This window comes from Camellia sinensis, chromosome 15 (assembly GCF_055761805.1).
Source record: "Camellia sinensis isolate YWXY chromosome 15, ASM5576180v1, whole genome shotgun sequence".
Classification (NCBI taxonomy): domain Eukaryota; kingdom Viridiplantae; phylum Streptophyta; class Magnoliopsida; order Ericales; family Theaceae; genus Camellia; species Camellia sinensis.
The window spans coordinates 6,927,136-6,939,383 of record NC_138975.1 but is presented as its reverse complement, the minus strand read 5'-3'; the positions used below and the strand labels follow the sequence as shown (position 1 = coordinate 6,939,383).

The following is a 12,248-nucleotide window of genomic DNA, read 5'->3' as shown; positions in this document are numbered from 1 at the left end:
TCGCTCTAGTTTCTCTATTTATTTATTATCATTCTTGGCAATATTCTGGACATTCTGGTGAGTCTCAAATGATATTCTTAACGTCCAGCAAACGTTTTGGACATTCCGGCGACTTCCATTAACGTTCATAATACTCTTGTGAACTTCCAGCAATATTCCAGCAACTTTTCGGCGATACTCCGACAGCTTTTGGGTGATGTTGAACATTTCGACGAATTTTCGGTGACTGTCTAACGAAAGTTCGACGGTAGTGAGATGTAACAGCGTCTATAAATAATAAAAATAATTTTTTTTTGATAATAATTAAAAATATATAAGATTAATTGGTACAAATATTTTATTTTTAAATTAAATAAATTTTAAAATTTATATATGAGGCTTATTGGTAAGTGCGAAAAAAGAAATTGAATCCAATGGCCCTGCTTGGTAGAACTTATTTCCAGTTTATTTAAACTTCTAGTTTAATTTAAGTTATTTTGATGTGTTTGGTTCAGTTTAATAATACAATTTATAATTTTTTATAAGTCAAAAATTAATTTATTCTTTAAGTAGAAGAGAAAAAACTTAATTTATAAATCAAAATTAATTTATTTTTACAATTACAAATTATAAACTGTTAACATATAAATTATAATCACTTTTTCGCCCCCTCAAACAAACGGGGCGAATGTATCACTCACTTCACCTGCCCACTTTCATATCGCGAGGGCTTTCCTCGAGGTCCAACGAGAACAAATAGTAATATGAACCAAACGCCATAAAATCCAAATCAACTCTATCCATTGCGACTCTCTCTCTCTCTCTCATCACCATGAAACTTTCGTTCCTGCAGTGCAGTAGTAGTAAAGCAACGGTTTCTCAGCCTCTCTCACTTCTTCATAACCCAACAACAACATTCACATTCTCATGCTCTCTCAAACCCAAAGTCCCCAATCTCATCAAGACCACCACAGCCCGAATCTCAGCCACGTCAAGAGACCTCCCAGCGCGCGACCGAGTCATAGACTTTGGGAGACACAGGGGGAAAATGCTAGGGACCCTTCCTTCGAGCTATCTTAAGTGGGTCTCCAACAATCTCCGAGCTCGCGACTTGCAAGAGTGGGCTGTGCTGGCAGACCAAGTCCTCGACGACCCTGTTTACAGGGATCGAATCGAGTGGGAGTTCGCCCAGAAAGTCCTGAACGGCGACGACGGAGTCCGCGGCTCTCCGAGATCTGAGGGCGCGGTTTCTGAACTGCTTGAAATCAGCGAGAGGTTCGGTTGGGACAACGATGACAAGGTGGGTTGGAGCAGGATCGATTTTGGGATTCTTGGGACATCGAAAGGGGGGAGGATACCGAGGAGGAGGGTTTCAGAGGAGAATTGTATTTGTGGGGGTTTGGAGAGAGAATCGAAGTTGAAGAGAGGGAGTAGGGTTAATGGTTTTGATGGAGGAGAAGGAGGTGGGAGGGGTAGAGAGATGAGGAGAGAGAGAATGAGGATGAGGATGAAGAAGAGGGGTGGGTTGAGACTGGGAACAATGGAGAAGACAACAATGAGGTTGGGGTTTGGAAGAGGAAATGGGAAAGTTGAAGATGCTGATGCTGATGCTGATGATCAGGTGAGGAATGAAGATCGGACGGTGGAGAGTGAGAGTCCCTTTCCTGGACGTCAATCGCTTTTGCAGAAAGTGCTCAATAGCCGGAAAAGATTTTCCTAAACATATCTGTATGTATGCACTAGTAGTAGTAGAGTCGTTTCGATAGAAAATTTTCACTATTTATTTATTTATTTGAACAATGCTATTCAAATCAAGAAATGAAAGAGATTGAAAGCATATTATTGGAATCAAATTTTACAGTGGGCATCACTTCAATCGGTAATTTTTGAGGTTGAGAGTTGTTTTACACATCATTAAAGTGGTGCACCTTATCCTTTGGGAATCTCCAGGACGACCCCTAAACGTAAACGTAAACGTAAACGTAAACATTAGACATCGAAAGCGAGAGAGAGAGAGGCCAGGCCACACAACACAATCGAACCAGGTGCCACTGCGCCAAATCACTAAAATAAGTGATAAATTGATTTTTTTCTTCAATTAAAAAAAAAATTAAAACCGGTATTAAGGCTTTGTTTGGGAACAAGTTTTTTTTAAGTAACTTTTTTATTAAAGTGTGATATAAAAAAAATTAATATGTTTGGGATGATTTTTTGACTTTTTATGAAAATATGTGCAAAAAGTAGATAGAAATTGAAAATGAAATCTTTGACTTTTTGATATAAGTTGTTGACTTTTTAATTTTTTTAGTGATTTTTTAATTTTTTAACTAAAATAATTACTTGCCAAATGAGGCCTAAGTCTTCGTCTCAAAAGAGTTAAAATAGTGTGGTTTTTTAGTTTTTTTTTTTTATAACTATTTTAACTTGGTTTTTTCAATTCCGTTTAATTTTTATTTTTGACTTTTTTAAATTTTTGTGAGAGAAAAAATATAATGATTATGATTTGAATGTAATATTTTATATTATTAATTTATATAATTAATTTTGTTTTTTATACTTTTTTTAACCAAAAAAAATAAAATCAAAACCAAAACGAAGCACAGCTTAAATTGTTTAATATTATTATATTGATTATATTTAGATATATTATATTTTATTTATAATTCATCATTATACTCTATTCATTATTTATACAATATTAACATGTAAAATAATAATAAAAAAAAGTATTATATGTGATGTTTTGTAAAGTTGGTAAAAGTTGATTTCTTTTTTTTCTTTTTTTTTTGACTTTTTTTTTTTTGTTAGAAAAACTGATTTTTTTGGGACTTTTTTTTTTTTTTATAAAAAAATTAAAAAACTGAAAAATTAATTTTTTTTTTTTTTTAGGTTCTTTCCAAATTGTCGCTATATAAATGTAAAATTATTTTGTCAATCGCGCATTAGGTAGGGACCACTGTGTTGCTCTTTCGACTTGGCTAGTTTCATGAATTTTTTTAACTAAAATCATTTTAGGTTCAATGTTTTAAATTCGAGTTGTTTTCAATTTATTTATAAAATGTAAGTTTATTTTTAAACACAACTTGGAATTTAAAATAGAATTTGTGTTTAATATATTTTTAAAATTATGTATTAAATATACAACTTTAATTTAAAATTATATTTAAAAAAAATATAAATTAGTTAAATTATCAAATATCTACTTCCAAGCCAGCAGCACCTCTTGCCCAAAAGGTTTTAGTTTTTAGTTTTAACTATTAATTTTATTAAAGAATATCTCTATTTATCAAAAATAAATTAATTAATTAAATGGACGTGAAAAATAGAGATATTAATCCCTTTAATTTAATTCATAAAATAATTTTAAATAAAATTAAATAGAGAAATTTTTTTTTTCATATAAATCGACACTAGCGTAGTTTAATTTGAATTTTTTTATTTTTTTTCCCATTGTTGTTTGGTGAGAGGAGAACACTACATGTGTGTTGGCTAGCTTTGCTACTCGTCCAGCTGCCGTCCTTCTATCTCTCTTTCAAGTCCCAAGCTGAGAGAGAGAGAGAGACCTCTCCTCTCTGCTCTCACCTTCTTCTCTCAGGCATGTATACATTCTTTATTCATCCTTTTCCTTTTTTAATCTTTAATTTCTACATCGATTTTTTAATCTTTTTGTCGATCTTCTTGATTTCATCGTAATTTCACCTGTCTCAATTCAGGCTTTTCAAATTAATTAATTCAATCTTTTCACTACACTTCAATTTTTTTTTTTTAAGTTGTGTTTTCTGATAATTATCATTTTCACAATATACGTTTTCAACTTGTAATTCACTCGGTTTCTGTATGTCTCATAATTTTTTATGTTAAATTCTGTTCTAGTTTTCAGTTTATGGGTGGGGACTGTGGTAAACACAATCACTGAATCAAATAAATCTTGGGTTTTGTAAAATTGCCAAAATAAGTTTCTGGGTAACATTACTTGCTCTTTTAAATTGTTCAATTGTTCTGTTTTGTTTGAGTTAATGTTGTAGTATATGATGTTTGCCTTCGTGGAAAACAAATTGGATTTTTTCGCACTTCCCTAATTTTATGTTGATAATCTAAATTTGAGCTAAGATTTTTATTTTTTTAAATATAAAAAAGTAAACTCCTGCTCTATGAGAAAAGATCAAGTATGCAAAATTAATTATCGTCCCGCATATATCAGATAATTACCAAGCCAGAGTCCTGACAATGGCCTCAAGGAAGAACAGGGACTAAAACTTTTAACCATTAGTCCGTTCTACCATTATTTCTCATATGGGAAGCCAACTGGATCAATAGGTTCTAGAGGGCTTAAATAATTATGTAATAAAGATTTGTTCGTTTTGTCAATCTTTGTTATGTTTCTGATATTGAGTTGATCCATTAGTTTAACATATAATTTTATTATTATTTATGATTTGGTTAGAAAGGCAATAGTAAGTAGTTGGTTATTAATAGAAACAACTGCAGTTGTGAACAGATTTGTCTTCATGTTTAACAAAAAAGGTTGTATTGACTTGCTTGTTCTTTCAAAGAGTTTTCACTCGAACAATTTGGCCTTTTGGAGATATTGTGGAACACTTTACAGCTTGATGGGTCGACATAAGAGTGAATTTGAGCAGCAAAATGATTTTCACACAATAAGCAAACCTTTTGACAATGAATTAAAATTCAAAGAGAAACCATAGGTAATTATCATTTTCAAGAAATGCTTTTCATTCACTCATTCTCTCATTCTCTTATTATTTTTTCTTCATGTTCAATCTACTCTTATGATTTGGTTGTTTTCCTGTCTTTGGCTACTTGATTTTGTTACGATGATTATTCTCTTCACGACCCATAATTTGAAACTTTTTGTTTACTGATGTATTCAGCATTGTTCCATAGCCTAATGACAGATGATAGTAGCAGAAGTACCACTTTCATTTCTGCTGATAATCCTTTTGGGAAGCTTCCAGATCATCTACTGATAGAAATATTCATTCGTGTTCCCATATCGGAATGGTTGCAACTATCTTGTGTGAAGAAGCAGTGGGCTAACCTGTTTCGGGAAGAATGTTTGTGGCATGCTGCCCTTCTTAGGACTTTTCCTTTGGCTGGCCATGCTACAAGGTGGCCTGGACCTATCCCTCGAGGATTGAGCAAAAGGTATATTTCAAATTAATGTCCTCTCTCTCTCTCTCTATATATATATATACATATATATGTGCGTGTGCGTGTGCGTGTGCGTGTCTCCTATATCTATTTGGCATTTGGTTGCCAAGAAGATAAAAAGTGAAATCTATGAGTAAGCTACAATTTGTTTCATGATGCATTAGTTAAAATAGTTGAGCCTTTTGATGTAATATTTTATGAATCTGCCCTGGATTTTGACAAGCAAAAGAATGCTGTTGAGCTTATCTATACTTCTGTTGGATATTTTTTTGACCTATTTATGGAGGCCAACTGTGTGAAATCTTCTCTCTCTCTCTCTCTCTCGCACATTTGTGTGTCAGTTACATTTGTTTGCTATAGTTTCAATTTTTTATGTGCCTCAGCAAACAGAGTTACATTCTAAAGTTCTCTCTCTATTCTTTAGGAGGTATACTGCTTTATACATCAGTAAGCACATATTCTCACTTGATGATGAATTGGATGAGATTGTGGGGCATACTTATTTGTTTTTGAAGGAGCAGCTTGAAATCTCAACCATGCCTCCTCCTGCCAGTATACTTCATGGGACTATCATAGGTATGTTCTTGTCTTAAATTCTCTCTCCCCTCCCCCTTTTTCAGTAGCTTGTGTTGTGAATTTGTAACTGTACAAAGAATAGTTGTATGTGCTGATTAGAGCACATCTTTTTGGTCATAAAGGTGAGAGATTTGTCGATTTCCAGTGGCACTACCCCTACATCAAGGGTTGCTAATAAGCCCTTTTCTTTTGCATTAGTTGTAAGTGTCCCAACTGCAGACAGTTGACGAGAAGATGATTTTACCACTATTAGATCGCCAGCTGGAGAAACAAATGAATTTCCTATCACTGTAGGGTTACACCAAGGATCTACCTTAAGTCCTTATCTTTTTGCTTTAGTTATGGACGAGTTGACGATAAATATTTAGGATGACGTGCCATGGTGTATGCTTTTTGCAGACGATATTGTGTTAGTGGATGAGACTAGAGAAGGAGTTAACACAAAGTTGGAGATTTGGAGAAAAACTCTTGAATCTAAAGGATTTCGGATAAGTAGAACTAAGACAGAGTACATAGAGTGTAAATTTAGTAACAGTAACAATGAAAACAGAGGAGAAGTGAAGATTGAGAATCAAGAACTGCCTAAGAGTAAACATTTTCGTTATTTAGGGTCGATTATCACAACAGTGGGAGAGATTGATGCAGATGTGGCCCATAGGATTAAGGCGGGATGGTGTAAGTGGAGAAGTGCGTCTGGGGTATTGTGCGATAAACGAATACCCATTAGACTAAAAGGTAAGTTTTATAGAACGGCTATTAGACCAGCTATGTTGTATGGGACGGAGTGTTGGGCAATCAAGAAACAACATGTAGATAAGATGAGTGTGGCTGAGATGAGGATGCTAAGGTGGATGTGTGGTAAGACTAGACAGGACAGAATTAGGAATGAGTGTATTCGGGAATGGGTAGGAGTAGCACTAATAGAAGATAAGTTGAGAGAGAATCGTTTGAGATGGTTTGGTCATATTCAACGGAGACCAACAGAGGCAGTAGTGAAGAGATGCGATGCTGTAACGGTAGGTGGAAGTGTTAGGGGACGGGGTAGGCCTAGATTAACGTTGACTAGCGTTATAAATAGAGATATGAATCTACTTAATTTGACTAATGAAATGGCCTTTGATAGGGGCGTGTGGAGAAGAAGGATTCATGTAGCTGACCCCATTTGATGGGACTTAAGGCTTGGCTTGGTTTGGTTTGGTTTGGTTTATGACATTGTATATAGATTGAGTATAGGACAACAGTATGTTACATCCAACACTGTGTCCACAAAAGTTAGCATACATGGGCCTCGTTTGGGAAGTGGATATTTTTAGGCTTTTTGGTTATTTTAGTAGGTTATTTTAGTTTGTGTTTGGGAAGATGGGTTGAATTTTTTGTTTGATTGTTGTATTGGAATATGTGTTTGAAATGATGTTGGGATAAAAAATAACCAAATTATCCCTAAAAAGTTGTTGTTGGCATGCTAATGTGATGTGTTGGGATAGGAAATGACCAAATTGCCCCTGTGTGTTGAAATGCTGAGTAGGTGTGTTAGTCAAAAATTAAAAGGGCAAAATCGTAATTTCACCCTCTGTCCTGCACAGCCACGAACCATGTGCCAAACCTTAGCTACAATAAAGCGTTTTGACTATTTGTTTGAATGAGGCTAAAATGGCCTCATCCCTTGCTTCCCAATCACCACCATGCATGCTTTCAGATGCATCCTATCTCCATACATTAGTTGCATCCAATCTAGAAGGATGGAAACCATAACCTCTTTAGGTGCATACAAGTTAGCCTAAGAAAATGCAGTATTCAAATGAAAGGAAAAAATAGTGTGTCTTCAACAAAATCAAAATTGTTGCTTGAGCTAAATTTCAATTTGGCCTATCAAGAAAATATCATAAATATGTACGTCAGCTTCCTTATGTCGTCTTGCAGCAAGGTAGAGCTTCCATCATTCAACTATTCATTAGAAGATATTTTGCAGTGTACACCTCACCCATTTTTAATGCATATTTTACCCACGAAATTCATTTATTTAGCATGACAATTTTACAAATGTTGGTATATTGTTTGATCAAGAATCTTAAAAGTAACTCGTAACAGCTGAATGCCAGATTTGCGTAGTTACCCTAAAATAGGTTTTTTTTTGAACGGTCCCTAAAATAGGTTTTTGGTAAAGAAAACTTGTATTGGGAAACATTTTTGCAGGATAACTCCAGTTCCACACACAATTTTTCCTGGACCATTGATATGATGTGTATTTATTTGCACTATGACTAAGGTTGTTAAAATTGGGATCCTACATTAGATCGTTAGAGTGTTTATAGGATCAGATCGAGAATTGTAAGATCCTACTGAAAAAGACAAATTACGTAATAATTTAATTTAAATAAACATTTCTTAAAAAGTATACACAAAATAAACCTATATTCTACTAAAAAGAAGTAAAAATATTGTGAAAAATATAATACTCTATGTAAAATGTAAATATAATATTAATATTATACAATAGAAAACTTGATGGTAAAAATTTTGCATTTCATCAAAAAAGAAGGTGAACAAGAAGAATTCTATAATATAATACTTTGCAATCTACAACAATGCATAAAAAGTAAAGAAACAATATTTAATAAAGTCGGATATGAAAATAGATTGAGAAGTCAAAAGAGCGGCTTAACCGGACGATAAGGTTTGTCATTAGCATGGGTTCAAGTCATAAAAATTGGGATAAAGTTACAATCATCTTACCCTCCGTAGACCCTACTAAAGTTAGGTTTGTTTTTCCAACTACTTAGGCCTCGTTTGGGAACAGGCTAATTTAGTAACTTTTTTGCTATTTGGCTAAAAAGGTAGGTAAAAAAAACTTATATGTTTGGGATGACTTTTTGGCTAATTACGAAAAGATGTGCAAAAAGTAGAGAGAAAAGAGAATCTTTGACTTTTTGGTGTGAGTTGTTGGCTTTTTGGCTAAAATGGTAACTTTTTGGCTTTTTGGCTAAAAAGGTTAGTCCCCAAACGGGGCCTTAGTTTTATTAAATTGGTATTATATTAAATGCTTGTTTGTTTATTTTATTTTTATTTATTTTATTTATTTTTAATATTCATTTGGACTACATAAATTGATATTTAGATAACAAACATAAAATTTACAATAAAATAGATTATACAATGCAAAACAAGGCTTACAAATTGGATCAGATAGGATCGGATTCGGAGCAGGATTCCACGATTCTATAAGATCCCATTACCAGGATCAAAATATCCTACATATAAGGGATTTTTTTTTACACGATTTGGATCGATTGTGCCTAAATGGATCATAATATCATATGATCCGGATTGGGATTATGATAACCATGACTATGACTGATAATGCATCTTCAGTGTTACATCATTTTGGTTAGTAGGCTGAGAATGTGTTGTCATACTACCTACATAGTATGAAACAATGCACACTCACTCAATTCTTTAAATTATAGGAATGACTTTATGCGAAAACTTGCACCTAGACCAAATACTCATCTTTGTAAAGATGCCATTGGCATGAAATGCTGATAGCCCCACCTGTCAGCTCCATTGCCACCTGCTATCACAAGCGCAAGCCTCCAAACAAAAATAAATTGAAAACTACGGTTGAAAACTGTACCACGGCATCAATTCCTAGGACCACGACTGCCTAAACTAACCATTATTAACCTCCATTACAACTTTTGTGACCATTGCATCCTTAACACTATGGTTGCCTCTTTCACAACCACGGCCAACTCACCTGTCCTTTCACAATGAGGTCTGAGGTTTGACTTTCCTCCTGTTTTCCGGGTTCATAGTGTTAAGGGGGTGGCCTCTAAACCTTAATTTTACACGCATGGGGTGGGTTCAAATTATTCTGCCTAAGTTGAGTTCTTGGCTATATTAAAAAACAAGAAGGAAAAAAACAGAAGCAATTACACTACGTATAGTACTTAAACATGTTGATCACCACTAGAGTTATGCCTCCATTTGTGTACCCTTACTGTGAAATCCATACTTGTATGTAGGGTTGCAACTTGGGCGAGTTCAACCCGAGCAACCCGAACCCAGCCCGAATTTTTTTAGGGCTTGGACAAGATATTTTCAAATTCGGTACGAGCTTGGACAAAAATTCAAAAGCCCAAATTAAATTTGAACGGGCTTGGGCAAAGACATCAAACAACCCGATCAATCCGAAAACCCGAATTATACATATATAGATATATAAAAATATTAAATATATATATATATATATAAATTATTAGTCATTACATGACATTAAAGTAATTTAGAGTATTAAATCATATTGAATATATATTATATATACAAATAACATAAAATCTTACTTATTTTTTTATTTTTTTATTTTCACTTATAAATTGTAAGGACTACTATAAGAGCATCTTTTTTATATTATATAAATAATTTGTTTTGATGGTATTAATGATTTTTTGTATATAAAAAAAATGTAAATAGAGTCCAATTTTAATAATTTAATAATGCAGCTGCAAAAAAAAAAAAAAAAAAAAAAATTGCAATTCGGGCAATTCGGGTTTAACTCGGGTCGGGTTTGGACAGGCAACCTCGGGTTACAATTCTAAGGTTGGGCGGGCCTGAGCAAATCTCAGCACAACTTGGGCTGGGATTGGACAACCTCCCAACCCACCCGAGTTGCACCCTTACTTGTATGTCCTCTGCTTAAGTGATTGAGGCACCACTAGGTCGTCATTCGTGCATACAAGAGAGGATTTTTTAATGTGTTTACCAAATACGTTTACTATCAGTTAACTTATTTTTTCAATATGAAGCGTCATTATCTCTATTCTGGAATCTCACAATCCTTCCCTATGCAACATAAGTTTGTCTGTGATGTTAATACTTCCTGTTTCTTTGACAATATATATTGTTTCCCTAATTGTTATTCATTGTCACCAGCCTGACTGTTGAGTACCTCTTTAACTGGGATCAATTTTGGTCTTTAGCAGATCAGTTTATTGCCTGTGGCAAATCGCGAGACAAGGTCCATGAGCTGGCTTCACTAATCTGGTTAGCTGTTATTGACAATTTGGAGGAAAATGAGCAGACATTTCTTCTACTTAAACGTCTTGCATTGGAGGGAGATGTAAGCAAGATTTTACATCATCCAGTCTTTTTATCATTCAATTACTATATTAGTTAACTTCTTGTGAGATGCTTGTACCTAATTGAATATCTTAAATGGATGTATGTAAATATGGTTTTGGGGGTGGAGGGTGAGCATTTGTGTGATGAGAAACTCAAAATAGTGAGGGGAGATCATTATGGTTGTTATGGATTATGCATTACATGAATATTGCCAACCTGGATGACTTGTCAGCTCAGTACAATAACTTATTTGATATGGGTACTGAAGCACTTGACTATTTTGTTGAAGAGAACGAAATGTATAAATAAAGACTTCTTGAGAACTTATTTTTTGAGAATCAGCAAATGTTTGGAGGCAATAGTGCTTTTGTTTGCTATGGTGCTTGACATGGAATTGTCCTAAAAAGGTATTGCAGGGGCCATTAAAATAGAAAGAGACAGAAGCTGAAACTGCTTCCGTTACTTTATTTCTTTTTTATTCTTTCGTTTCAGATGGAACTTGCAATGGTGTCATCTTCTGATTTCCCTATCTATTCTTTGCATTGTACCTTTCCTTGTCAGTGTTAACCATGCTCATTGTTTGCAGGTTTTTCTACCATATCCATACTCCAGATCAGAAAAGGTCCAGTGGAGGGTGTTTGAGAAACTCTTCACAGATTTCCGCGACTGCTTCAATCACAACGACTACTATGATGTATTGGCATGCGCGAAGCATAAATTTCAGCCGATCCCCGCTGCTTGGTTGGGTTACTAGGCTTGTATGTGATATTTGTTACATGAATAATTGCATATATAACTGTAGCTTCAAGCCCAGACCCTGCTGCTAATGTTTGTAAAATCAAATTCAGTGTGGCTTTGTATAGCAGTTTTTCCTTGGCCTCTTTTTTGAACAACACTGATCATTGAAAATTATATGGAATATGCATGAAATTATGCAATGTCAATTAGCCCTTCAAAAGTTCTTTTAATCCGTAAGGCTTGTGTGTGTGTAAGAGATAAGGTGAAAAGAAGCACACAATGCAATTTTTGTGGGTGATGCAACAGATTTGGGTGATATGCCACCCTGATATAAATTAGGAAAGCCAACGAATAAGATAAAATGTAAACAAAGTTAGAGCATAAGTGTGGGATTGTTAATCATCAGCTTGTCTAATGCTGTGCTTGGTTGGGGGATTTGGGGAAGAATTTGGAAAGGGAAATGAAAAAGGTTAGTGAAATGTGAATAAAACATGCTTATATTTTACATAGTTTTACACACATTTTTTCTTTCCCTTTCTAAATCCCTCCCTAAATCCTCAAACTAAACATAGTATAAATGTTTAAATTATTATCTTTATTATTTATATTGTCAACAGAAAATACATCATATGTGATGTCCATTATTGTCTTCTCCCCCCCTCCTT

General features: G+C 34.3%; 1 protein-coding gene across 9 annotated transcripts; it reads left to right on the top strand.

The window, feature by feature from the left end:
• The first annotated feature begins 542 nt into the window (after window positions 1-542).
• LOC114274314 (uncharacterized) lies at window positions 543-11,783 on the top strand. 9 transcript variants are annotated; one of them, XM_028216215.2, is made up of 5 exons: window positions 547-1,707; window positions 4,872-5,145; window positions 5,576-5,727; window positions 10,707-10,843; window positions 11,432-11,783. In XM_028216215.2, the coding sequence occupies exons 1-5, from the start codon at window positions 1,608-1,610 to the stop codon at window positions 11,597-11,599; spliced, it is 831 nt and encodes a 276-aa protein (XP_028072016.1). In that variant the 5' UTR covers window positions 547-1,607; the 3' UTR covers window positions 11,600-11,783. The 9 variants fall into 9 exon arrangements, with proteins under 9 accessions (XP_028072012.1, XP_028072016.1, XP_028072015.1 ...); XM_028216214.2 differs by having other exon boundaries at window positions 10,704-10,843; XM_082910268.1 differs by lacking the exon at window positions 547-1,707 and adding an exon at window positions 2,869-3,574 and having other exon boundaries at window positions 4,885-5,145.
• The last annotated feature ends 465 nt before the right edge of the window (window positions 11,784-12,248 follow it).